Genomic DNA, 26,785 nt, shown 5'->3' with positions numbered 1-26,785 from the left:
TACTGGAGAACAGTAGCTCTGAATTACGCTCACTGTGGACCTACTCTGAAATAACACAGTATAGTCTGTCTTCCAGGAAGAAACAGTCACTCTTATTCACACACCCATAAGACTTCCTGAACTACGTAATAGCAGTTAAGCTGCAGCAACTCTTTTTCTTTTGCCACAGGACTGTATTAAATGGGGTGAGTAAACAGCATGTCAGTTCATTGCCATCGACTGAATAAGAAACAAGGTAGTAAAAATAAAAACAAAAAAACCTCTTGACATTTTAAACTGGCCCTCATTAGTCAGACGTGATAGGAATATTAGTCAGAGGAGTCAGAAAATCCCACATCTGAAAGTACTCATGTAGATCTTGATTATTTGAGTAGTTAACATCATGTACACGTTGCTGACTGAATTCAGCGAAATGCTGCTTCTAAAAGAAGCACTCCAGGGTAAGATGTATCAAGTTGGTGCCAGAAAATGAGCCTTATTGAGACCACTTTCAGGGGAAGAGGTCCCTGAAGTGGCCACTTCCAAGTCAGGTGGAGGCAGGCTGCAAGAGCTGACGGTGGCTGCGCTGAGACAGGCTTGGATGTATGTATCACTTGCATGCTGTTTGCAGGTCAGGTAATCAGCAAAGTCACTGCTTTCCGGCTGAGACTGCTTAAGAGCTGAGCAGTGAATGAGGCTTGGCATTTTGGGGTGCACTCCAAGGGCCCCTGGGTGCAGACTGCATGACCCCTCTTGGCTGAGTCAACACATAATGCCTCACTGCTTGGTTAATGTGCAGTTAGCTTCACCCTGGGCTCTCTTTCCAGATTTACTGCAATATAGCCCTGTTGGTTTTTATTTTCTTTCCCCCCTCAGTGGTTGCACTTGGATTACTGTGCTCTGACAATTTTTCTTCCTGTTACACTTTCTTTTCAATAACAGATGCTCAAACAAATATTGACTTCTGTGGCTTTGTGCTTGTGTTGCTGAGAATGAAATGCTGTATCACCCTTTCTGATGGTCTATGGCAAACACAGAGAGCTATGAGAAAACAGGACTTCCTCCACATTGTCCTATTAGAGCTACAGGTAAGAATGAAAAAAGCAAAATGCCATCATATTTTGCATATAACAGGTACTCAAAATCAATGTTTACACTGAGTCTAATTGTCTTAGGCTGATCTGTGATGCATAGCTCTTACCTTGCTTTACATGCTGCTCCTGAGATTCAGCTGAAGGGGCAATCAGTGCCACAGTCCTTTCTGCCAGCTCTATTACGCTATTCTGCCCACATTAATATGTTACAAGCTGGATATTGGTCTTTATGTGTCATTACTGTGTGATCACAGGAGAGACACATTCGATGATGTAGCAGCACATCCAACTGATGCACAAAATGCACACAGAATGTGCTATTTAAAAAAAAAAACAACATTTTGGAAGAGGAATCTGTGGTCATGTAAGAATGAGCTACTGTCCGTCTTATACAATAAACTACAAAAAATGTAGTATTATATTTCAGCCTACAGGTAGGTAAACAGTTGCTTCAAAGAGAGAATTCAGTCACACGTTTCAGTCTACAAGAAAGATTTTAAAATCAAAATGAAACTGCCTTTAACCATCAAAAGCTTCAATCATCAATTCATTGTCACTTCTAAATACTTGGTTTACTGTGGGAATAAGCAGCTTGGAAGTAATTTGCATGTGTCTCCCTCCCTCCCTCTGAGGAATAACCAAAAGGCTTAAAGAAGAAGAGTTAATTCCATATTTACTTACCCATCATACCTCAAGCTCTGAAAAGGACATTTATATGGGAAATATTTTAATTTTCCCTCAGGATAACTCTTCCTTCTCCAGTTTCTGATCTTCACCACACTAACTCAAACCTCCTCGGAGGATTATAGCTAAGCTGTTTCAAAAGCATGCCAGAGGTTAGATAACTGCATATTGACAATGTATCTGCCCCCTGGATGCTGAGATTCAGAACTGAGGTGGAGCCACAGCTCACAGTGCAGAGAAGGACCGATATATGTGTTGCATAGGTGTGAATGAGGCCAGGATTTATACTGCAGTTAGGTTTTGCATGCAAGGCTCTGCAGTCGCTTGAATGGGCTTGTTTTTTGTAGGCATCTCTGTAGTTTGAAATGAGGAAAAAGCAGGTAGAACATGGGTGTTGTAAACAAGTTATGTGGTGCTAGGTAAGCATGTTGACAGTCATGCCAAAATAAGAGAGGTGTTTTTCATTAGCCTAAAGAGGTGGCACAGGAGATAGCAATGTCTTGAAACCCTACTGGCAAATACATTCCTCCAGAGAGCATGAAAAATCCCTCGTGAAAGTGAGGGATTTGTTCTAGGTATAATTTAAATAAAAAAAAATCTAAGTGGTATTAATGACTAAAAGTAAAAAAATGATAATAATGATGTTAATAACAATAATGATTCACTGGGGCAGACTATTTGAGGGGAACTTGGGCAGTTCCACTTGTCCTCCCAGAAGGTAACAGGGTGTGTGTGAAGTTAAAAACCACTCCGTGGTCTGCTTATTCCCACTGGGTTAATCTCTTTGCAGACTGAAATGTGGGGATCAGAGAGAATTCAGATGGTCATAGCGGTGTCTGGATGTGACACTACTCCTGTGAAGCCTGGGACACTAAAACACTCTCCTCTGGGGCTTCTGTTGGCCGTATTGCTCTCTGCTTCCTGTCCCTAAGTAGCTGGCAACCTGACTGCAGCCCGCCATTTATTCCCACTAGCAGATATTTCTCTATGCTAATTTAACAGCATAGCAGGAAGCTACTAGTATAAAGTACTCAGTGAAATGCCTTTATCCACATGGAATGTGCCAGTCATTTCCATTTGTGATGGATCAGAAATACAGGAGCTGAAGGCTTAGCAATTATGCTAAACTTTGAGCACACTAGCTTCAGTTTGCTCCAGTATTCTTTCAAAGGAGGAGGAGATTAATAGCTTTGATGGACTCTTTATCATTACCTTTAAAATATAATTATCTCCATTCATTTCTCCAAAGGCCCTTATTATGGTTACTTAATCAAATTATTACAGGTTGAGCACATTAGAACAAAAGTTCTGCTTACTCTTTTTTTTTTTTGCAGTCTTGGAATGTGAGATTTTTTTTATTCAAGGCACATTATTACCTTCAGTGAACACAGCAGTCAGTGTTCAATGAGTGGCCAGCTCTATTCAACACTCCTTCATTGGTCTGTATGCGTTTGCTTTCATCACCTCTGGAGTATCATATTTGCACTATTTCCAAACAGCAGATGATTAGTAACGTCACAGGCTTACCTGTGGGCTCACTATTTTTGTCTCTTTACGCCTTGTGATATGAACACATTTGCCAAAACTCAAATAGCATGGACCCCATTTGATGAATCAACGGTAAAATCATCAGAGGCGTCACTGATGGGCATATTTGGCCTAAATAATTGCAAACTGTTAAAACTGGGCTTTAGAATGGGAAAATACTGGATCATGTTCAGCAGATTCCTACTGCATGTAAACTTAGTAGACGACAAAGTCATGAAATACTTATAGGAAGAAAGCACACGTGCATGTGTTTTGTATTCTGTTTATTAAAGCATTTATTCATTTTCTCATAGTCAGTAAAATCTGGTATTGTTTTGCAAATGAAAAAGCCAAAACTGTCAAAAGAAACCACGTTTCGCTTGGAAGAAAATGAAGAAATTTCATGTCAGGACACTTGAGTAGCTCTTAGACTTACAAATGAGGTTCTGTCACACTCATTTTCTTCAGATACCAACTAATACATCCAGACTCCCAGTACTAAAAGGACACACTGTTTTGAGAAGCAGGCCATATTTAATAACACCTTGCTAGAAATACTCTACGACTGGGTCAGCTCCCATTTGAATATCTAAACCAGTGGCTAGGCTTTTCAGAACAGGCATGGAAAATTCAGTCTTGAACTGTTCTGATAATCTGACCCTGAATATTACCCAAAGGACACACGACATCACTTTCATAAATCTAAGCTTTTTTTGGAGGAAGCCTTAATGGGATCAGAACACTTTAACTCAGGTGAATGGAAGAATTTGAAGGCAGAGAGAAACAGATGAGACAGAAGGGGCAGAATTTGATTTCAAGGCTTTATGCCTGTCTCTCCAATAAAAGCAGTTTAGAAAGTACACTGCCTTTCAGGAGAGTGGCATTTATCTCAAGGAATGCAAATGAGAATTATATTAGTCACAAGCTTGCAAAAAGGGCACCTTTATCATCCTCTTGGCCAGCACAGCTATGGCCACAACACTGCTGGCTGGTGCTTTTTGCCTGTTGTTTAAAGACTCAGCATAAGATTAATAGCTAGTGAGTGAGAATGATCTTTGCAGCCTAAAGAAATCTGAAAGGAAACCGCAAATGCTGGTAACAGCATGACATTATGCTGAGTGTATAAAGATATCTATATTAGGCACTTGGGCTAAATTTAAAAAGAAAAAAAAAAAAAAAAGAAAGGGTAAAAATATTCAGGTCTCTATCAGAAAGAAGGGCAAAGGCATGGACTGTCATCTCCAGCTAATCAGCTAATCCAACTGCAACCCAATGAATATTTGTTGTTGTTCCAGCTGAGACGAACATGCCAGTCAGAAATGGTTTTGATTTAAAGCTTGCATAAATAAACACATTTAAAATTACATATTTTCCACAGAACTTCAACTTCTGCTGTGGGAGGCTGATAAAAATAATGAGTGCGTTGCCCCTTTCTCCCAAAGCACATTTGGAATTGTCACTGGAAAGCTGTCTCTGTGCCAGAATTTCTGGGAGATGGAGGATTTTAGGCAAGCTGGGCCAGTACTATAACAGTGAGAGGTTTGGGATGTCACCTTAGAAGGAGAAAGAGAAGTCCCTGCAATGGCACTGGTGCGTTTGTATCCATCTCAGCCTTGGTCCAACCTCCCTTCCTTCTCTCTAATTCATTTTTTCAATTAATTGTTTTTGCATAACAGCCCTGTTGCTGAAAGGATGGAGATTATCTTTACAAATTCATCTTTGGCTACTTCCTGTCCTCTGAGCTGGCTGCTGCTCACCTTCCTCCTTTGCACGGCCTCAGAGTATGAGAGCTGTGGGCAGAACAGATGACAAGAATGGCATTTTCTGAACAGGATACCCATCCCTTAAAATTAATCTTGATTCTCCCAGCTGACAGTGCAGAGAGAGCAGACATGCAAATTCCCAGCTGGCCTACAGACTGGAGCCCAACCCCATGCTTCCCAGACATCCCAGATGCTCACCACTGATAGTCATTGGAGCTGTATATTGTTGACTGACACACAAATATTCACATTACAGAAAATTACCAGTACTATTACAAATTGCCCCATTGTGCTTTCTACTGCTAAGCCCTTGACCAAATGGATTATTGAAAAAAGGGATAAGGAAAGGAAATAATCAGTTTGCAGTCTGCTGTGTATTTTTTTTAGATCGCCTACAGATAAATGGATTACAGCAGCTCTTGGCATTTCCATTTCAACAATTCAATAGGATGTTTTCCTTTTCAAGGAGAAGAAATTACACTTCACAAGTAAGCTTCTCTTTTGACCTGACTAGGTGGCCTACACTCATTTCAACACTGCAGCAAAAGCTCTCCATGCTTGACAAGTTAGATGAAAGAGTTCAAAGTACATACAGAAGAGCAGGCAAAAATCTTATTTAGGCAATTTTTCATGAGTAACGAGAACATGGGATTGACTTCAAAGATTCTACCTCCTCGTTGGTATCTTTTTTACAGTCAGATTTCCCAGTTCAAAATGTAAAGAGCTGCAAGTAGGTTAAACCTGTAGTTCCTCAGGGATGGGTACAATGTACAGGCAGATCTAAAAACACATAGGATCTATAAAGGGAATCCCTCCATTTGCATCCAAGCTGCCAGGTCTGGACCTGACATCTCATCTGGTTGGTATGAGCATCCCTTTGTCATGAGTCCAACTTGTGTCAGTCTAAACTGAATTGGTGGGAGGAGAAGACATTTGTTTGTAGAGTAGAACCTGATATCCAACCACAGTACCTGTTCTGTCCAATTAACAAATTTTAGACTATATGCCAGTGAGCAGTATGGGCCTGTTTGAATGCCCACCCCACCCAATTTCCCTGTAACAATATCCAATGTTTAAATAGCACAGAAAGTTGTCTCATATGTAGGCAGGCTACAAAGCAGCACATAAAATTAGAACTGACTTCCCAGTGACATAGTTTTCTTTAGAAACAATGTGCTGAGGAAAAGAATCTGAGGCAGTAGTAGGCAGGTTTTTCTCCAGGGGCTGTTCCAGAACAGAAAAATATGCCTGCTAAAGTAAAGTTCTTCTAACTTCATGGTTTTAAAGCATACATATCTGGAAGAGAAAATGCCTTTATTCCTCTTGCAAGTCAACTTTGTAATTCCTTGACAAAGAATTTCCAATGCTGCAAGCCTTCTTATTCTTTGGTAAAGGAACAATGAGATTTACTTACAAGGGAAATAGACTTTCCCTTTGGTCTTTTGGTCCCAAAGAGATTCTCATTCTTAGTGTATAGTGATAAGAAAAGGACAAAATCCACTGCCCTGTACTGAAAAATTTGGCTGTGAGAGTTTCTATTTGCAATGCACTTTTCACATATTCCGCAGCTTAGCTATAAATGTCTGCCCCTGAAAGGAAATATCCACCTCCGTATTTCTTAAAATATTTTCTCATGTTTTTGATCATCTAAATGTTAGTTAAGATGCAGGGACATCATGATAAATAAACTAACAGCTAACTGCATTATCAGAAGAAAAAAAACGCAGTCCTCTAAAACCCAAACATAAATTGTCTGTAGCGTTCTTCTCTCTAAACAAACTGACAGTGATATCTCAATAACAACTACTTTATAGACTATTGCCAGCAATCTCAAACCTGTGTTTGTGGATTTTTGCACTGGGTTGTTTGGCTGAAAAAGAAAATAGTTCAGAGGTGATAGGCATGGACTTGTCAATGAGGGTTGATACTAAACTGCACCATGATGACTGTACCAGAGCTGAGCAGGACAAGGCAACAGGAAGAAATTAAGCCTGGCATAGCGCCTCAAAGAAAGACTATCAGAGATCAGTGGCTGATCTTAGTCTCAGTAATATTAGCAAGTATAATGTGGTGGTCAGTAACTCTTCCTGACGTGAGGACGATGAAAGATTTCAAACAGGACTTTCACATTGGCAAGCTTAAGTTATTTGTACCTGTGTTCTTACATATGCTGAAATGAAATCCAGTTACAACTTTTTTCTTTCTGTTTTAAAACGCTTTGAAAAAGGATTCGCGTATTTTAGGGCCACTTAGAGATGCTGAAATTGTGATGTTTTAAGGGTTTTGTGCCCTTGAAAGAGAGAAGTTGGAAAGTAGAAAGCCGATATCTGAACAAAGACTGCACTGCAAAATGAAGAGAGTAGCTCTGGACTTGCTGGAAATGTGGGAGAAGAGTTATAGAATAAAAGAACAGCCTGCCCTCAGCAAAGGAATTTAATATCCTCTCTGCTCTACTAATGGATTTTTAACATTGCTTGTTGCTTACAGAGCACCATCATCAATAGGCTTGAAATGAGAGGCTGCTGTGTGCCAGAAGATTAGGGCAATCTGACTATAAAAGGTTTAGTTAAAAAAACCTGATATGTAAACAGCCAACTGCTCTCTGGCCTTCTGCTCTTTCAATCTTACCGAGGGCTTTGGCTCTTTCATCCTGCAGCTCTCTCATCAGCGCAACCTCTTGTCATTGTTCCTGTTCTTCATTAGTGCAAACAGACTGGCAACATTTGCAGCAAAGGGCCTCACACATAAAACACTGATGTGCAGCTTGCCACAGACAGAATTCCTTTCCCTTCCACCCTCTTTTCCCCATTTCAACTGGCAATGGAGATGGAAAGCATAGAGACAGGATAATTGTGCTCTCCTCTGCCCAACACTCATTGCATAGACAGGATGTGGCCACAAACAGGCTCCTGCTCCGGAGCCATTTATGCCCTTGGATGCACATGTAGCTGGGGAAGACCTTGTCAGAGGCTGCAGGTGGAGGTAACAGCAGGATATGGCAAGGCTAGAGATGACTGAGGGCACACCATGGGTAACTGGGCAGCTGTACCAGTTTCGTATGGAAGTTATTTTTGCAGTTAGTCACAATGTGCTGCTTCTTCGTAGAATTTTACAATCACATTTCATAATGAGTTGTTTCAGTTCCTTTCTCACAGCATTTCCATAAGCAAAAACATGAAATGCTAAACGTGGAGAAACATTCAAATGAAACCTTTCAACTCACGTGCAAATGCTTGGAAAAATCTTTTTTTGAAACAAACTTTTGCTTAAACTGACAATTTTCAAGAGAAATTCTACTCATTTCAGTGACATTGACGTAAGCTGGATAGAAAAACACTTCTGAATACTTCTGTCATCTGCTCAGAGAGGCTCTTGCAGCCTTCACTGTTATGACCTGAGACCAAATTTAGTCCCTGACTCATAGCAGTTCTGGCTTAAAGCACACTCACAAGTGCACCTCTATGTGGTATCAGTTATTATTTAAAAGAACAAGGAAAACATCCGCCAAATGATCATGAATAAGCTCTTGCAGCTCAGTAAAGCAAAAAGAGCGTTATCTGTGCTGGGATCTATCTAGGAATCACAAAGAAATATGAACATTTCGTTGGAACTTTACAATATTGCTACATATTTAAAATTTTAAACCAAAAATGCCAAACTGCTAACATTTTACCCATCAACAGGAATAGCTCCAAGGCATCATTTAAACTCTCTGTGGTTAACAATGATTTGCATTATCTGAATTCAGCCTAGACGCAAGCAGGAAGAAGCCAAACCCATCCAGGTCACGACTTCCCTCATTTACACATGCAACTTGCACCAGCACTTATGTTTTGTTATGGTTTTTTTAATGTTTTTCCATGACTTTATTTGTTATCTGAAAGTCTGAATTAATTAATTAACAATTAATTAATTAATTAACAATTACTGACTGTAATTGTTACGGTACCACTATCAGAGATATTGAAAACGACAAGGATAACAACACAGTGTAGCTACAACCGACTGGCCTGCAGAACAACATGACCTGTAAAAAAAAAATGCAATAAATTCCAGCAGGCAACTTTGCTTTTAGCAAAATGATATCCAGTGCTGTTTGTTGGGAAGGCTCAGAAGTCACAAACTTTCTGGAGGGATGGTGGCAGAAGATCTTTATGTCAGAAGGCACCAGCAAATATCTAGATCTCACTAATGGGCAATTGAGTCAATACATACATTCAGATTTAGGAACTGTCATGAGGAAAACATAGCTGAAATAGTGAACACCATCAGGGAACAGATAACTGCATATGAACATGACTAAGCATCCAAAAGTGAACTCGTGAACTCTAAAGCTTGTTACTTGCAAGCTTCTACCAGTATGGGCTGCTTGAAAATCATGGCAACACAGACTAAAGCCAAGTGGCACAACCAAATTTTTCCAATTAATAAAAAGACATGTGGGGGGCATCTCAGTTAAAAGGTTAATAGTGGATTGTGCTTCTTTCTGCATATATGCTACTTGGACTGGAGAAACTGCTGGCTTTTTTTTTTTTTTTTTTTCTTCCAAAAGAGCTGCTGCCAAAAGATGAGCATAAAGAGACGCTCTCAAAAATAACAAGGTCAACATCCAAAGTAAAGAAAACATCCTGGAGACGACCACAGAATAATGTAATCATAGGGGTTGGAAGGGAACTCGAGATCTTCTAGTCCAACTCACTGCTAAAGTAGTTTGATGAGTAGGTTGCACAGGAAGACGTGGAGATCAATGCTGTAAGATGTCCAGGGATCTTGGTCCTAGATCATTCAGTGTGGGCAGTATCACTACAGGAACATCTTTCAGCCCAAACTTCCTGAGCCAACAGTGACCTGACTGCAGGGGAGGGAGATGAAGATCTAGGGAGTAAAACATTGTGGGTGTGGGAAGGATGCAGGGAGGGAGGGAAATAGTAAGCAGGATAAAGGTTGTAACATCACTGGTTCTTCAGTAAAACCCAGTATCCAGATCTATGTTGGCATTTATACTGCCTTGCGATAAGAGGTCAGCATTATTTCCATTTCTTTGGTTTAGAAACAGCCTAAATTTTACAGATAGGGCACTTTGAAGTGCATCTGTAAGAAATGTCCCCAAGAGATGAATTTTCTGCTCTCTTCAGAAAAACTGTTTCAGCTAACAAAGAGTTCAATGCCCTGCAGGCCTGCTACAGTGTTCCTTCAGCTTATCTTGGAAAACAACTGCTCATCAGAGGTCATCGCTCATCCGCTGCTCTTCAAAAGAAACCATCCTTGTTCCCACTCTTGGTGACATGTGAGATTTGTTATAGTCAGAGGTTGTCCCATCCAGAGATTACAAATACAAAAATGGACTTACATGCTCAGCTGCATTGAAAGACAAAGTTTATCAAAACAGATTTTTGGTATAAATTTTCTATATTTGTTAGCTCTAACAGACACTGAGAGACAGATAGCTCAGTAAGCAGCTGTAAACAGACGTGCAGATGAGCCCTTCACGATGCCAGTATGCTGAGTTCGTGCTTACAAAGGAAGGCCACGCATCACTTTTGTCCCCCCCACTTTGTCTCTCTGTTTCAGAAAAAGACAGAGAACTACAGAGTATGTCTGGAAACTTCCATGTAACTCAGATAATCATGGGATATAAGAGCTTGCTACACTTTTGAGAGGTGCAGCTTGTAAAACAGGCTGTATTAGCACTGCAAGTACACATTCCCACACCAATAATCCCAACACTCATTAATGTGAATGCTGAGAAAGCGTAGCAGGGAAATACTGACTGTAATAGTTTAGTTCACAGTAACTTAAAGGTTATAGCAGCCATACCTTATTTCCTCTCTTGGCTAGGAAAGTGGAATTGTTTTGGAAGGAGGATGATGGACACTTTCTTTTTCCTTCCCTCTCTTTCATTACGCAGGAAGTAATGCCATGGTCTAAACAAAGTAGGGCAGGGGGGTTGGACTCGATGATCTCTGGAGGTCCCTTCCAACCCCTACAGTTCTGTGATTCTGTGAAAGTACTTCAGGATTCTCAAGATCATACATCACATGTTACAAAGGAAATTACAATGAAGTCACAATACAGTTGGGGCAGTGTGGTTGGGTTGTTGTTGGACTTGATGATCTTTTAGGTCTTTTCCAACCTGAGCAATTCTGTGATTCTGTGATCTCGCTTCAGAGCTCATCTCCTGAATTAAAAGACGAGGTAATCCATACGTATGCAACATGCTTCAAAATATGCTGTCTATTGTACTCACATCAAAGAGGAAAAAAGTTAGACTGCAAATAAATTGGAAAATTAAAGTGAATGCAGCTTGGAGTAGATAATTCTTTGAACTTCTGTTCCTTGCATTCATGTTACAAAAACAGAAGGAAGCTGGCAAAAGTGGTAATTCTCAGCTATCAGTGCTCTATATGAGCCATGAGAATCATTGCTCTCCGAGACATCCTTTGAAGTCAAAGAAAAGTAACAGGCAAGAGTGGGCAGGGATTTTACTCTATATAATAGCAATATTCTATTTCTTACAAAGGCATTTCTACCGCTTGCCTCATTTTATGGCTTTTGCAACACTCTGCATGGTGAAGTTTCTAATGAGTTTCCTTCCTGATAATGCTTTTGTCAGCTATGTGCCAATTTATTCTCCACATATCAGTGATTCTCTGGTAGAAAAAGGCTATAAAAATAATATAGATATATTTCACTAGAAGGCTGGCTTCAAAGATGCATTTAATTTGCTTATCTGAATATATCTGATCTCTCATATGAGCTCAAAAAATACATAGCAGGACTTAAAGGTGTTTTACATTCTTTCTCATCCCCATAAAAACTCAAGTTTACCATAATGTTCTTCTCTAGGTCTGATCTCAGGAGCAACAGACATTACTGAGCAGTCACAAAGACAGTAAAAGAACATAAGAAAAGCATTACTTCAGCTATGTTGGCTTTTCTCAATATAGTCTTGTCAAAATCGTGTAGGTTAATATCACTTTGAAATATAGATTGGATACGTACTGGAAATGTTTACTGTTTTCCATCTAATTAGGAAGTAAATGCTGGTCAACATATTTATATAAGTTGCTCCAAAAGTAATGCCTCCTATTTCTTTCCAAAGAAACTACAATAGATATGAAGAGCACAATCTCAGCTACAAAACTGTCTTTCAGCATTGTCAGCACCACTAACTATACATCTTCCCCAGTGATGGACAAGAGCCTGCATGCTGCACCCATAAAAATCTCTGTGAGTGGAGCTGTTTCACAGCTGCTATGAAGACATGTGGTCCATCTTTCATCAGCTTGAACAGATGAAGTCAGAAGGCACCAACATATGGTAGGTATGGTAGCACAGTCCATCCAGGATCTGGCCTCTGCACTTTCATCTTCAAACTGGTATGGGTCCTGGTGTTATTGCATGGCAAGTGAGAGGTTGCCTTCTTCTCTGGCCTAACTCTGGAAGCTTCAGGTTGGTCAGTCTCACAATGTAACAGTCTGAGTTGAGGAAATCTAGAAGGATCACTCCTTCCCTTTCCCAACAGACAGTGCACATCACTTGATCTGTATGGACTGCATCCTGACCATTTTCTTAGATGTAGGAATTCACATGCCATCACTCCATGGACTGCTGTTTTGGCTCTGGACTATAATGGTCACACCATGTCTCATCACCAGAAATGACACAATCCAGGAAACTATCACCTTCAGCCTTTAGTGTTTGTCCAGTAGGTCCTGACAAACTTGCACAGTGTTTTCTGTTCCTGTGTGAGCATCCATGGGACCCACCTGGTGCAGACTTCACAATATTCAAACATTGCCACCATCATTTCCTACACACTGAAGCTGATATTCAGCTCTGTACACAGTTCCCTGATTGTAAGCTGTCAGTTCATACAAATGTGCTGACACTTTGTGTGACAGCTGCGCATGGCCATCCAGAACATGGTGTGTCTTTCTGTCACCACTGCTGAAATACAGCACCCACTGCCTCACTGCACTCTTTGGCCTCCATAAACATTCAGCAAGTGTCAATTGATATCAGCGGGTGCAATTAATTCCACATGGAGGAATTCAGTGACACGCCTGTTTCATACAAACTTCCATGTCAGATGCCATTTGGTCAGACTGCCCCTCTGCTGCCATCTGTTACATGGCAACAAAATGTAATGGAATGTGGGTGGGAAGGTTCAACCTCTACTGCCATACCACCAGCATTTGCCTCTGATGTTGTGGGTCAGCATAAAAAAGGAAGCATTACTTTCAGAGCAGCCCTCATAACATCTCTTTTCACTAAGCATTAACTGCAAATTCACATTAATAGCAATTTTTCAAAAACTACAGTGAGCTTGAAAATTACGTAGTAACAAATGTGAAACACGCTTAATGATGTTCAAGGACAAATTAGAATTTAAAATATACTTCCACCCTCTTTTCTCAACTAAGCAGTTCCTGATTATCCAATTTAGTGTTAACATTCTTGCCTCATCTCAGAGGAGGAAGCCCTCCCAGAGGATAAACAGACTAAATACTTGCCTTTCAATATTTGCTTTAAAGTAAGATTAACTATTTATTACCAAAGAAAAATATTAATTTAACAGATGGATAACGTTTAGCCCTCTGTAGCTACTTCACAAATACGAGCCCGCGTGGATAGGATATTTCTCATCATGTTTAGAAAAAAATGGGAGAGGTATCCACAGAGCACATCTATAGTACATATACCTTGTACGCATCTACTCTCTTTCCCTCTCTTCATCCACATCTTCAGTATTTTTGATGTACAAACTGTCCACTTTCTGAAAGTTTTAGAGTCCAGATGTCATTGTCTATGTTTGAGTAACGTAGTTGACCATGTGCTGCATAAATTGATTTGTGTAACACTTAATCTCTAATCTCAGCAGAGTTTTGCTTAGCACTTGTTATAAGGTTCCTCCTGGGAAGCATTACTGAGTTAAGAAAGTTGTCAGTGGAGAAGGCAGGCTCAATGTCAAGCTAATAAATAAATTAAAATCATTATTTTGCATCATCTTTTTTCCTACATTAAAAAAAAAAAAACAAAAAATGCACACATTTCTCCTAAACTCTTGCCCAGAAGGTCAGAGGGGATTGAAGTAATTTTCATTTACCCACTGATTCTCAGAAGAAGGTTTTGGTGGCCAGAACTATTCAGAATCAATTGGAGTGAGAATCTAAGTCTCCTAAATCGAGGACTATCTTTACAGAAGGGAAGATAGAAATCCTTGTCTTTTCATCCATTTAGATAGGTCGGCACCCAGTACCAGTCATTGACAAGGCTACACAACTGCCCCTTTCCCTCACAATCAAAATTAAAAGTCATTGAATTCCAGGGAACCAGATTTTGGAGGGAGGTTGGACTAGATGGTATCTCCAGAGGTCCTTTCTAACCCTTTGATTTGCTGATTCTGTGTCTCAGATGCTTTGAAAACTCCTTTCCATAGGGAAACCTGCTGCCCGCTTGTATCAATAATAAATAATACAGACAATGTTACACTCCACTATAATCATCTGGAAAATGCATTCAGGAAGGCTCAGCTGTGACCACGTAAGCCCACTTGGGGAGGTGGTTACAAACTGATCCATGGGCATCTCCTGTATGGTGGTGACAATATACACCTACTGCCTTGGTCATCTATGATCGAGAGATGGTAAGAGGGACTGGGAGAAAGGAAAGGTAGGATGAAAACCAATACTTTTTTTTTCCTTTCACCTGAAAGAAAACCTTCAGAGGGAAAAAAAAAAAACCAAAAAAAAAACACCAAAAAGCTCTAAGGGAATCCTCTAAACTGCGAGCCTTGAACAACATACCCTGCGTAGATGTCAAGCAGTCACGATCGGCCTGTGGCTTTTTATTGCATCCTTATCTACCTTTACAGGCAGGTTTTGGTGAAACCAGAATATCTTCTTGAAACAGTAAGTCAGGAAGTTGCAATGCAGAAGTCTTTCTTTCCTTCATTCCTGCATTTGAAAAGCTGGGGCCAATTTAGCAGTGCTGATGATGCTTTGAAGGGAGAAAAAGGTTGAAGGTTCCAAAAGCTGCAGCAGCACAATGAAATAAAGGATTTATTTTAAAGATGTGTCCAGAAGGAATTATTCATTGCACTTGGATGGTCGGTTGGAACTCCAAATACCCTGGCTAAGCCAGAACAGACAGTGGCAGAAGTGAATCAGAACTGAAGATACAGCATAATTTCACCATTGAAGTGCACTAATTAGCAGACTGGAAGTGTGGCAGGGAGTTATTATTGGTTTTTATCTTTTTGTTGCTCTGTCTGGAACTGAGTTAGCTTCCTGAGAGTGAAGGTAGATGAATTTACATGTAAAGGGACTGCAGTAGTCTAGAGAATCTGCAAGTGATCTTCTAAATAAGAAACTCATCTGTCCCAAGATGAACTATAAATGCATGTATCTAAGTCACAGGTTCAACTTGCTCTCTTGAAGTTTCAGACTAAGTTTAATCTCTGTATTATGTCTATATGTGGACAATCATGGCAGCACACAGTCTGTGAAAAACAAACACTTACCCAAAAAATATTGCCTATATTATTGCCTATTGCCTACTTTTAATGAAAACATTGTCCCTGCATTTATCTGTAGTCCTGTTACTGCTCCTAGTATAAATACTAGAAAATGTTTAAGGGCAAGGTGTCAGTGGCACAATCTAAAAAGACACGTTTTTAACCATTGCTGGACATTGCAGACCAGTTTCATTTGGTCATTCTGAATCTTTGTGGTCATCCACCATGTCTTTCCAGACAAAGATACCCCAGTAAAATAAGTGAAGTGAATAAGGTCAGAAATGTGTGTCAGTGACAAGATCAAACACAGAATGAACCTGCTAAGTACACTTCTGAAACACAGAGACACACAAGGATGCTTATAAACAAGCAGGAATTCCCTCAAAACACAGTTTTAAAAGGATCAACTTTCAAGTCAGCTATTTTTGAAAGCAAAGTGGCTTACTTTTTTTGCTACACTACTTATATTTGACTTAGATGGAAGCATATTAATTATGTGTAATATGCTTGGAATGTGTGGAAAATAAAAAATTTTCCATATGAGTCAGCACAGGAAACAAACTGCAAATGAGTAGAATGGTGAGAAGTCTACAGATGGAGATTTTTTTTTTAATACACCAGAGCAGAGTACTGACATCATGACTTCTTATAGAGCAAAGTACCACAGAAATGACTGATGACACACCAGAGACTGAATAAGAGCAAACAAGAACTGCCTTCTGATCTGCATAGTTTAAGCTTCTCATCTGATGCAAACATTAAGAGTTTCTGTCTCTGTTGATGTCAGACAGCTTTGCCTCCTTTTACTTGCCAAAGCTTACCACATTCTTGCTGAACACAGAACACTGCAGATAACACCAAGCCAAAACATCTCCAAATCTGCCTCATTTTCTTTTCAGTGATAGGAAATAAACAAACCAGCATCTTCTAAATAATGACCTACTGATACATTGCATGAGATACTTTGGCTTCGAGATTTTTCCCTTGTTGGAGTTAGATATTAGAATCGTAAAAGAACAGTAATAATAGGAAAATTAGGAGCAAGAACAGCAACTCTATCAATTTCTACAAGTCATGCTGTGAGAGGATGTTCTTAAGCAGACATACTTAAGAAAATACATAACCTATCATGGAGCTGAATCCTCAGTCCTAACCCTACCAGTGCCTGGAGCTCACAGTGGCAGAAGTGGGGGAATACAAAGCGGTGTAAGAGTGAGTGACAGAAGTGAACATGTATTCCAACAAATTATTGAGTTGCTCTGAAATCACGTGAAGTATTACTACTGACTTCAGTATTAGAACTGGAGATGGTATCATGGTATCTCACAGTAGTGGAAGGCCCCATTAACAAATGGATGTTCCATACACATCATAGTATTGCTTTGGATCCAAAGTTATCTCACATACTGTATTAGGCAGCAAATTACTGCTTCTGTGGCAATTTTTTCTTCTCCTTAGAGAGGTGGAACTTAAGGCACAGCCTAGTATAGTTAGAAGAAACACAGCCACTCCTGTCTTTAATGTAAGGTAAAAAGCACAGTGTTAATATTAATTAATATTGCTTTTTCTTTTGAGAATGAACCAGAGTTTATGAGCAAATTTGCATTACAGTCATCCTAGTAAACACCTTCCTTTGAGTGCTTAAACCTATTCCATAGATTTGCCCTTTACCTTACGACTGTACTTCTGTCCAAGGAACAAACAGGAACACGTGCTGTGTTCCAGTGGCAAAATTCAGCTCCTGGTGTCTTAACAACCAAGGAGGGATGATGTGCGTATTTTTTGTAGGTAGATAACATTTCACACATTTTAATTTTGCTGTCACTGAAAAGGGCAGCACGGGGATCCTGCTGTCTCTGTGCCAAACGTCCTGCTCTTGTTGAAGCTACAGACAGGCTCTGCCATGCTAGCGAGTCCAAAGTGCGTGCTGCATGCTCGTGCCATGCACAGTTCATCATGCTGCCCCAAACAGAGCTGCTCAGTTTGTGAATTGGAGAACCATTTAAGGTGAACCTGGAATCATTCTTGGTGGCAAAACTGAAACCATCTAAAGTCAAGCTGGGATTTTCCTGGACACTTTCCCCCAGCCTTCAAAACACGCATGTAGCCTTTGCCTTTACTCTCATCAATAAGGAATTTAAAGCCGGAGACACATTACTCTCAAATGTCACTGCCCTTGAAAAATGCAAATAGAGGGAACGAATAGACTCCATGTTGCAAGCATAAATACAGGGTTCCTGCACAGAAATTACTTTTTTTTCTCCTGTCTGCTTGAGGGAGCAGGCTTGACATAATTTCCTGAAGAGTTGCCTGTTTTGTTTCACCAACCCCATGACCAGCAGTTGCGCAAATCACGTGGATTAACTGAGCTACAAACAGCTACACCCAAGTCTCCCATGCTGCTTAAAATATAGTACAGAAAAGCCAAGCATGACTGTAGTAAGGATCAAAGATAGAACACAATGGAAGTAGACTTCTGTCTATGAAAATAAGGGCATTTGACTCAAATGCATTATGAGGTAACATTCTTAACATCTTTTCTTCTCCACTGTACCTTCAAGCAAAGATACGCTACAGGAGATCAGAGAAATTCACCTGACTCAGCCTGCCACCAGCCAAAGTAGGTTGCATTAGCTTCTTCAGCAATTACTAAAAGCTTCATTGCCTAATTAAGAGGCTAAGACAGGGAACAGCAAATGGAAGCCCTCAAATGATACAAAAGAAAAGGAAAAATTCAGAAAATTGGTGGGGTTAAAGCTGATGTTTTGAATCTTAGTAGATATGCTTCAGGACTTTCCTACCTCAGGCAGGACATAGAGAACCTAGCAAGGCACAGATGTTTATGAACTGGAGTTGCTCTCTGCAAAATTTGCTGCCAGTAATAATCTGTCTTATGCAGCAGTGTTTTGGAACAGTTTTGCTGAGTCATGCAGATTTGTGATCATATTAATCTCCATACAATTTTCATGAGAAGTTGCCAGAAATGAGAAGCACTTGTATTTGCAGTATACGCTTGTGAAACTGAGCTATGATAGAATATTCATTCACATTATAGGAGGAGACAAGTTCTGAGCCTGCTTCCATACAAGAAGCTGTTTTGTCTGCCTATCTTCCAGACATCCCTTCAATCTCTGGACTATACAGTTTCCCTGATATTGATGCTTTTATCTTTCTCCCTTTGACTTTTTCTACCCCTGAAATGGAAGAAACAAATATATGAAATCAAAACTCCTATTCCCCTGACTTTAGTAAAGCTGGGGTGGACAAAACCAAGACTCATGTGTTTGATTATTTTATTTACAGAAGCAGGATTGTCTTGCATTGGATTTAACATTCTGCTGACTGGCAGCTGCCTTATGTAAAGAATACAATTCCTCAAACAAGCAGGGGGACACCAAGCACCCTTGTGTGGAAAATAAGGTACCATTCTTTGAGAAAGGTCAAACAATCCTATCAGCATCTTTCAAGGGCTTACCAAGCTTTCACATGCAAAGCAGTTCCACAACAAGGAGCATTGCTTCTTACAGTAAGCTAAACAAACTGCAGACAATAGTTTGCACTCATAGACTTGCTCTACTCCTATACAAAGCTAAACCAGCATTTCATTCCATGTGCTGCCCCAAAACATGGAAGTTGTCACTCACTTTCACACTGGTACACTGCCACTTACTGTGCTGGGGCCAGATGATAAACAATGAGGCCAGATCATGTGCATACTAAACTAGCAGCAGAGACACGCATTTGTAGGACTGCGTTACTGAACAGCAGCTCTTGCAGCTTCCCATAGCAGTGACCACACATGTAGTCCATCTCTAGTCACTTGCCAGCATTTCTTTCCTGATCTCTACCCATACAAATAACCTGCTGTGTGAAGGATGCCTTTTTTTAGATCTTCTGCTCTGTATTGAAAAATACTTTATGAGCAGAGCTCACCATGAAGTTGCATTTTGGAAGCTCAAGAGAATAATAAATGATTAGTTCTGTCCTCTATTTCTGTCAGAGAGTTAGTCCATGGCAGTAACTTATATTAACATGGACATTTTCAGAGATGAGGAAGAGAGATCCTTCAAAGGTACGAGGTTTTTGGATTGTCAGAGACAGCTAGAAGAGACACACCTAAATCAACAAGCCCAAGAAAGCCTGCAGCATGAATTCAGTTCTTATTTGTTCAGTTGTCCTACTCTGCCAACGCACATGTTCTGAACAGCCAACATGCACACACAAGTGGCTCAGAGCCTACCACCCAGCAGATGTTACTTCTTGCTCAGCTGTCAGCTGAGGTAGTTGGGCATTGTCATCATATTTAATGGAAAACGAGGGGCAGCAGGGTTGGGGCAATCATTAAGAACAAGAGTTAGAATTATTGCTGTACAAAAGAGAAAGAATACCAAACACAAATTTTCAAGATGAATTTCTGCAGTTTCTAGTATAATATATAACAAGGCTTGCACTTGGTGCTCAATATACCCTAAATGAGCACAGAATTTAATGCTGGTAGAAACCCTCACTTGTTATTTATGACTACACACATCACCAAGGAAAGAGAACCATGAGTGAATATAGATTCTACGTTCGTTTACAGCAGATGTGACTTAAACGCAGACCCTTTTTGTATGAGAACCCTCAGTTGGACATCTGGGCTCTCACAAATTACGGAAAGTCATCCTGCACATTCTAACATGGATGCCCACAGAGAGTTTGAAAATTGTTTCTTACCAACAATCATGTGGTTGCAGACATCACAGAAGGTGGGCTTTTTGAAGATGTGCTCCTGGAAGATGTGAGCCTTGTTGTTTTCTGACAGCTGCTGGGTTCTGGTGGGTGAGGACGCCTGGCTCTCTGAGCTGGGGAGCTGCCCTGTGCTCGTGCTCACCTCCGGCATCAAGTCCACTTGCAGCTTCACATCACTGTTAGTCCTCTGGAAGAAATTGTCTGCACTTTTACTCCGCAAGCTTTTGGTCTTGAAGGAGAGTGATCGTTTAAGTTTCTGCAGCTGCAAGAAAGAAGCCAATCACAATTAGTTCCTCTTTCTTTTCAACAGCAAGGTGAGGCTCTTGGTTTTGGCATTTGCTGCTGCTAAGTAAGCAAAAGACAGTTTCTTGTCCCCTGGGCACCTGGGAGCCATTAGCAAACCTGGAGCCACCTGAGAAATAAAACTGACTCTAAAATTTAACTAGCAATTTCAAAATTAAAAAAAATAAATAAATAACAGATCCCTACTTGAAAATAAACCACTCTTCATATATTTTCTGATGTGGTAATAAACTCCATACCCCTAAGGAATGCTATTTTTCTTTCATGTATGACCACCAGGAGATACTGTAGAGAGCTGCACACACACTCCCTTGGAGAATATATTCTTTGCATTCAAGCATAAGAAAAGTTAGAGCCATTGCATAGCCTTCAGCAGCCTTTAAAGCTATTTCAGGAACAGATGTTAAATAGCATTACAAGAAGAGTGGATTCAGTAAATAAATTCAATATAATTAAACGCCTTGAATTTGGCAGAAACAGACTACACACAGTTTTGATGAAGGAATACTTGTTCAGTTTTTTTTAAAAAGGTTAAAAGGTTGAGGAGCAATAACAGTATAGTTAACTAGTCAACTGCTAGCTAATGCATTAATTAATTCATACTAATTAACAAGCAGCCATATAATTCCTTATAAAGAGCATTGTATATTCATCACCAGATGTTACTTCTGGAAAGATTACTGCGGTGAAAATTGGGAAGAAACAAACAGGGAAGGAATGCTCACCTGTATCAAAAGACCCAGGTTCGCAGAAAAGACTCCCCAGAGAAGGGATCTCCAGAAAAGACCCTTCCTCTGTGGCAGTCAGCCCTTAAATGGGTCTAGGAGAGGTGCAGCCAAGCTCCACCTCTTTGGTCACACAGCTGAATCGCCTTCACCTGTGCTCCCAGGGCTGACTCAGTGCTCGCCTCAGGTGAGCAATCAGTGCTTCAGGCTGTGACTCGACAGGTCCATACACCAGAATATTAAGTATCAGAATTAGACATAATCAACTCAAATTTATACTGTTTCTTTGCCCACAAAGTGTCTTGTACCCTATCAGAGCTCCTCTCATCCTTCCCCCAAAGAGTTTTATGTAAGGCTGAGAAGGGCACAGAGGTGACCCACAGAAGGCATCAGATTATCAACCACATCATTTTGCAGTTTTGTCAACTCACCCATGAGTAGGATAAAAGGAAAGCATCCTGGGAAAGCCACCTTTTATCCACTTTCTCTTTGCTGTCTCTGAAGTGTAATACCTCCATCCCACCTTTCTCCTCAGCAATAAATCAGCCATCACAGAATCACTTCAATCTCTGCTGCAATTATCTGGATATAATGTGATATAACATCTGATGTTTTCCATGCCTCATTGGCTGGCTGTGGCAAACCAGCAGGAATGGTTTATATTAGAAGCTGTTTATGTTAGAAACAGTGACGATTGGGAATCATAATTCACACTGATTTAAAGGGAAGAGTTCACATGCTTTCCCAAAAAAGCATAGGACTGTCACACTGACATAGTGGCCCCAGAGTACTTGTTCTTCCCAGTTCTTCTTTCTGATCCATCCAGTCTCTTTGCAGTGCAGCCATAACTGCACTATGGGATAAGAGCCTGCAGGCATCCTGAGGGAAACCTCTCTACCACTTCCACACATAGGCAGCTTGCCCTTGAAGAAGGGAGGTTCTCCAGCTCTCTCCCCACTTTGCACAACACCGAACTCCCCAGTCCCAATAAACGGGCAAAAACCATCACATCTGATTAACAGCGTTTGCGTTTGCTACATGGAAGATTTCCCACATCCTGCTAGAGAAACCTTCTGCTCCCTGAGCTGCTTCTCCATAGTGGATTTGAGAGCCAGGGGGATCAAAGCTAGGGGCTTGTCCCACATCTCTCTCTGGGCACAACAGGAGAAGTCCTGGGTGTAAAGGAAAGAAATTCCCACCAGTTTGTCAGAAAGTCTCAGTGGGGAAATGGCTAAAGAAGAGTAGTTAAGTAAGTCAATAAATGCCAACTTTGAGGCAAAAGTGACTTCTGTTTTCTGAAAATCATTCAGCTGAAGGATAAGTAGAGGACTTGCTGAGCCTGAAAACCACCTTACAACAGCACCAACAAAATGTGAGATTCTTCCTCTCCTGCTTAGATGTTAAGTCACTGGCACTGTGGTTACTAAGTGCTTGAACTACTTCGTCTTCCCAGTGACAGCCAGAAGCTCAGTAATAACTTGCTCCCTTGCTACCGAAGTGCTTCCCACCAAAGTCAGACCTAATCAGTGCAGAAAAACACAGAATTACACCACCACAGGGTGACTGAAATGGCATTCATTATTGATTTGCCATCCGTTTCTATAGTGTCACATGAAGTTAATTAAATTTCAAAATACTGCTTCTGCCACAGAAAGAAGAGTAAGCTGTGCAATACAGTATTTGTTGTATCATGAATCAACTGTTTTTTAAGCTCAGCAATGCAGTATGTTTCAAGGAGTTCTGCTTTTACTACCTTTATAGCATTCTACCTTGCAGACATTTGCCAGTTTAGATATATTCCAGCACCCTTTTTTCCCCTGGGCAGAAAAGTCAGTAGTTTTCCAAAGGGGGGTAGTATAGCATCCAGGCCATGCATGTCCAAACCTATGCATAGGCACTCAGGTGAGTGTGCAGCTGTGCATACAACAACTACAGCCTCAGTGTTGAGAACAGAACACAGATATTCATGAAAAATTAGACCAAATTACATCTACAGGCTTGGCAGGCATCTCTGCATGAGCTAATAATCCTGAGCACTATCCTGTGTTAAAATCATTTTCAAGGTGAGCATTCGCGCTGTTACTCAAATGGAGAATTCTCATTGTGAAGTGTGCTATGGCCTGGCCCACTCTTTAACTGGATGATTTCAAATGTAAACACTGGCTTATAACAGGCTTGGTTTTGATCTGCCATTAACTGATTTAATGTATTTGTGATGCTACTCCTAAGGGAGAAGCTTGGAATTCAACTGGAACCAGCTCTGTCAATAGAGAGAGAAGTATGCAAATTTTAGTATGATTAATTTCCTTCTGCAGAATTAATTGAGTCCAAGGTTACGACATAGGCAAAAACACTACCAAACTTTGCAAAAATGTAAGACTGTAATTGCTCTGTGTTTGACCCTACTCCAACTCCAGTGAAATATCACAAACAAAATCATGGACTGAACGAAGACCTAAACCAATCACTAAAAGGCTCTAAGAAACACACTGGAGATAATTCTCCTAGGCCTTTCACATTTTCTGTCCTGCAGGGAAGGTTTCAAATAAGCTTTTGCATAAATAAATAAATAAATAAATAAATAAATAAGATCAAATTAAAATTCCCACAAGCACAAGAACTTTTCTAGAATTACGATAGGATCACAAGGCTTCACAATACCAATCCTTCAGAAATGCAAACCTTTGGTATCAAATTCAAGATGTTCTGGTGGGTTGGAATTAGATGGGGAAGAGAGTTTGTCTCTAGTCAAAAGCTTTTTATCGGTCACACAACTCAATATATTAAACTTGTGGACAAGGAAGAGATAAGTGAAATAGCTAAACCCTGGATCTTTATTAACCTTTTTTTTCAGCATTATCCAACACAATCTCCATCTTCTTCAGAGTTATTGAATGTTCGTGCTTCAAGGAATCAGGAAGCCCTGATGAACTACAGCTTATCAACACCTCCTCTTCTTCTGAATTCCCTTTACTACAGCTCTTCAGCTGCAGGCTGAAAGCAGCAGGCAGAAAAAGAACAGCTACTGAAATTCATTCCTAGTGTGGTGTTGTTGCCAGTGATATTGATTTCAATGGGAGTTGCACCTGCCCTTGCTGTGGATTTATTTTACGTGGAAAGCACACAACTCTTGTCTACGATTTTGGTTTAAGAACTTTGAGGGGAAGCTGGAAAGATATCAGAGGTTTGAACTGCTTTATGTAACTAACTTTGCAATTGAAAAGATAAATATATAAATTTCCAATTGTATTCTGCAAAGAATAATTTGTTTGGGCTCCTAATCATTTCCCTGATGTCTAGAAGCTTCTTTCCCAAGACTCTCTGGCTCTGCCTACAACTGCAGACAATGTGGCTCAGTAGGAGCAGATCAGCAGAGTGAAATGGAGGGTGTTGAAATGCATACAGCATGGAAACATTTCAGATCACAGAATACTCTGAAAGAGAGCAGCCCATTAGCCCTTCTGTGCAGTAAGTGTGTACGTGGAGCACAAGCAAATCCCCAAGAGAAGCACTCTGCACTCAATGAGGCTGTGAGTTGTTCCACAACTGAGAGGTTTGCTTTGAAATTGTACTCCCAAACCAAATTAAAATGCTAAGGTAAGTTTCTTCTCCAATTCTCTAGAAGAACTTCTCCATCACAGCTTCTTACCATTCAAAGCTCAGAGAAAGCCCCGCTTCTTCCACCTGAGTGCTTCACTCCTCTTTCATAAGCTCTCTCCTTAGTGATCTCAAGGTGAATGGTAGTTAACTGGAAGGACAAGCAATTTGATTATATTGTGTTTGCTTGGACCATTAGCTTTGGCATTCAGAGCAATCCTGATGGGAGTTATTTACTTCCCAACATGCTTAATCTTGCTCCCTGCTCAGCCACTGCTAGCCATCCTTGGCAGTAGTAGAGGCTCCTGGATGGCACAGGGCCAACAAGAAGGTTGTTTTTATAAATTTCCACACTCAACTTTATCTTCCACAAGAAAAGAACAAATGAAATAAGCTTATCCACTGTGCTTTCTGACAGACCACATGACAAAACCCTCATTTTCAGATGTCAGCTGTGCTACTGTCCTAGTAAAAACAACAAAAAAAAGTGATTGCTTGCTCTTCTCTATCCCTTTCTTCACAGTAGAGTTAGCAACATCATTAGATGGATTACAAGTAACACGAGGCATTAATGGTGTTGGGATGAACCCTTAGGACAATTTGATTGCTGCAATTCTTATACAATGTACCTCATTTGTTTAGCTATGGAGACTGTAAGTGCTGTAAAATAAACATCCACCTTCTATAAGGAATTATTTCTTCCTTCTTTCGGTTTTTTAAAACAACTTTCCAAATTATTTCACTCCTGTGTTATTATAAATGAAGGACTTCAACGTGCAGAACTGTTGCACTGATTAACTAGAGATCATATCAGGTGCATTACCAAAAGGGACTCAAACCAAAAGTGTTTCAAAAAAGGGAAAGAACAACAGTGTTGACAAATGAAATCTATTCTACCAAATGCAATCCATTTTTCTGGGCCAAAGAGCATTCATTTTGTACCAGCAACCCCCGGAATATACTTCAGATGTTAAATGGATTTGTTGAAGGACTACATGTTACCAGGGTGTCAGCCAGCCTGAAGGCATTGCTGGACTTCAGCATGCTGCATTGATTAGAGCAAATAAGGAACTTTCTCCAATAGAAATGCTGCTATTGTGAGCATGGAGGCTCACAGTTTTCTTCTTAAAATTGAGGGACACAAAAGCAAGTGATTTTTGAGCACAGATGAGAGTGGGATCGTTGTGTTCTTCTCTAGTTTCGATGTAAAAATGCAATGCCTTGGCATTTCAGTGAGCAAAATAAGGTTATGACATGTCCGAAGCCAGTATGCAGTTTTATAAATAATGTGTTTGTTATCTGTTGATGAGAGAAATACCATGTCTCATAGAATTAACAAGATAAAAGGACATTTCAAACACTTAAGGGGTTGGTGTGTTTTTTGGCAAAGTATCCACGATAAAGTTTGTAAGCAAAGCTGATTCCTTTTCTATTTTCTCCTTTCTAAATAATAAATAGTACAAATACACTGCTGTACAATAGCACAAACTGAATTAGCTAGATTGACTTCAATTGCTGCCAATTTATACAGTCTGAGAATCTAGCTCTATCATGTATTTGCGGCTGCCCTAGACAGCTTTCTTAGAAGCCTTTAATTCCTCTTAATTCACTACAGACAAACAGAGAATGCTCATCACTGCACAATCTGCTACGTAATATATCTGTGTTTTTTTCCCAGAGAGATTGCAAAGCCATTAGAACAAATACATTTGTTATTGCTGTAAAAAATAAATAAATAAATAAATAAATAAAAATCATCTGTCTTCTCAAATACTGTACTGGACTTCTCAAAGGTAAAATCTTTTCTGTAATACCTAATAATAATGTTACTGATTTCCCAGGTACCTCCAGGTACTCTGATTG

General features: G+C 40.2%; 1 protein-coding gene and 1 long non-coding RNA gene across 4 annotated transcripts in view; one reads left to right on the top strand and one right to left on the bottom strand.

Moving 5' to 3' along the window:
* STAC (SH3 and cysteine rich domain) overlaps nt 1–26,785 on the bottom strand; it is a 73,096-nt gene that overhangs the window by 29,663 nt on the left and 16,648 nt on the right. The window contains exons 1-2 of one of the 3 annotated variants that reach the window (XM_052696775.1): nt 24,975–25,055; nt 20,283–20,559 (exon numbers count right to left, since the gene is read on the bottom strand). In XM_052696775.1, coding sequence (XP_052552735.1) covers nt 20,283–20,559; nt 24,975–24,977 — 280 coding nt within the window. In that variant the 5' untranslated portion in view covers nt 24,978–25,055. Of the gene's footprint in view, nt 1–20,282; nt 20,560–20,839; nt 20,954–24,974; nt 25,056–26,785 lie in introns of those variants that run through there. The other 2 variants (XM_052696776.1, XM_052696773.1) reach the window with 2 other exon arrangements.
* LOC128087336 (uncharacterized) lies at nt 88–25,580 on the top strand. The gene is made up of 3 exons (XR_008209794.1): nt 88–1,067; nt 12,237–12,367; nt 24,180–25,580. It is a non-coding gene; the product is annotated as an uncharacterized LOC128087336 (long non-coding RNA).

This window comes from Tympanuchus pallidicinctus, unplaced genomic scaffold (genome assembly GCF_026119805.1).
Source record: "Tympanuchus pallidicinctus isolate F22 unplaced genomic scaffold, pur_lepc_1.0 scaffold3, whole genome shotgun sequence".
NCBI lineage: Eukaryota > Metazoa > Chordata > Aves > Galliformes > Phasianidae > Tympanuchus > Tympanuchus pallidicinctus.
This window is presented reverse-complemented; position numbering and strand designations above follow the sequence as displayed.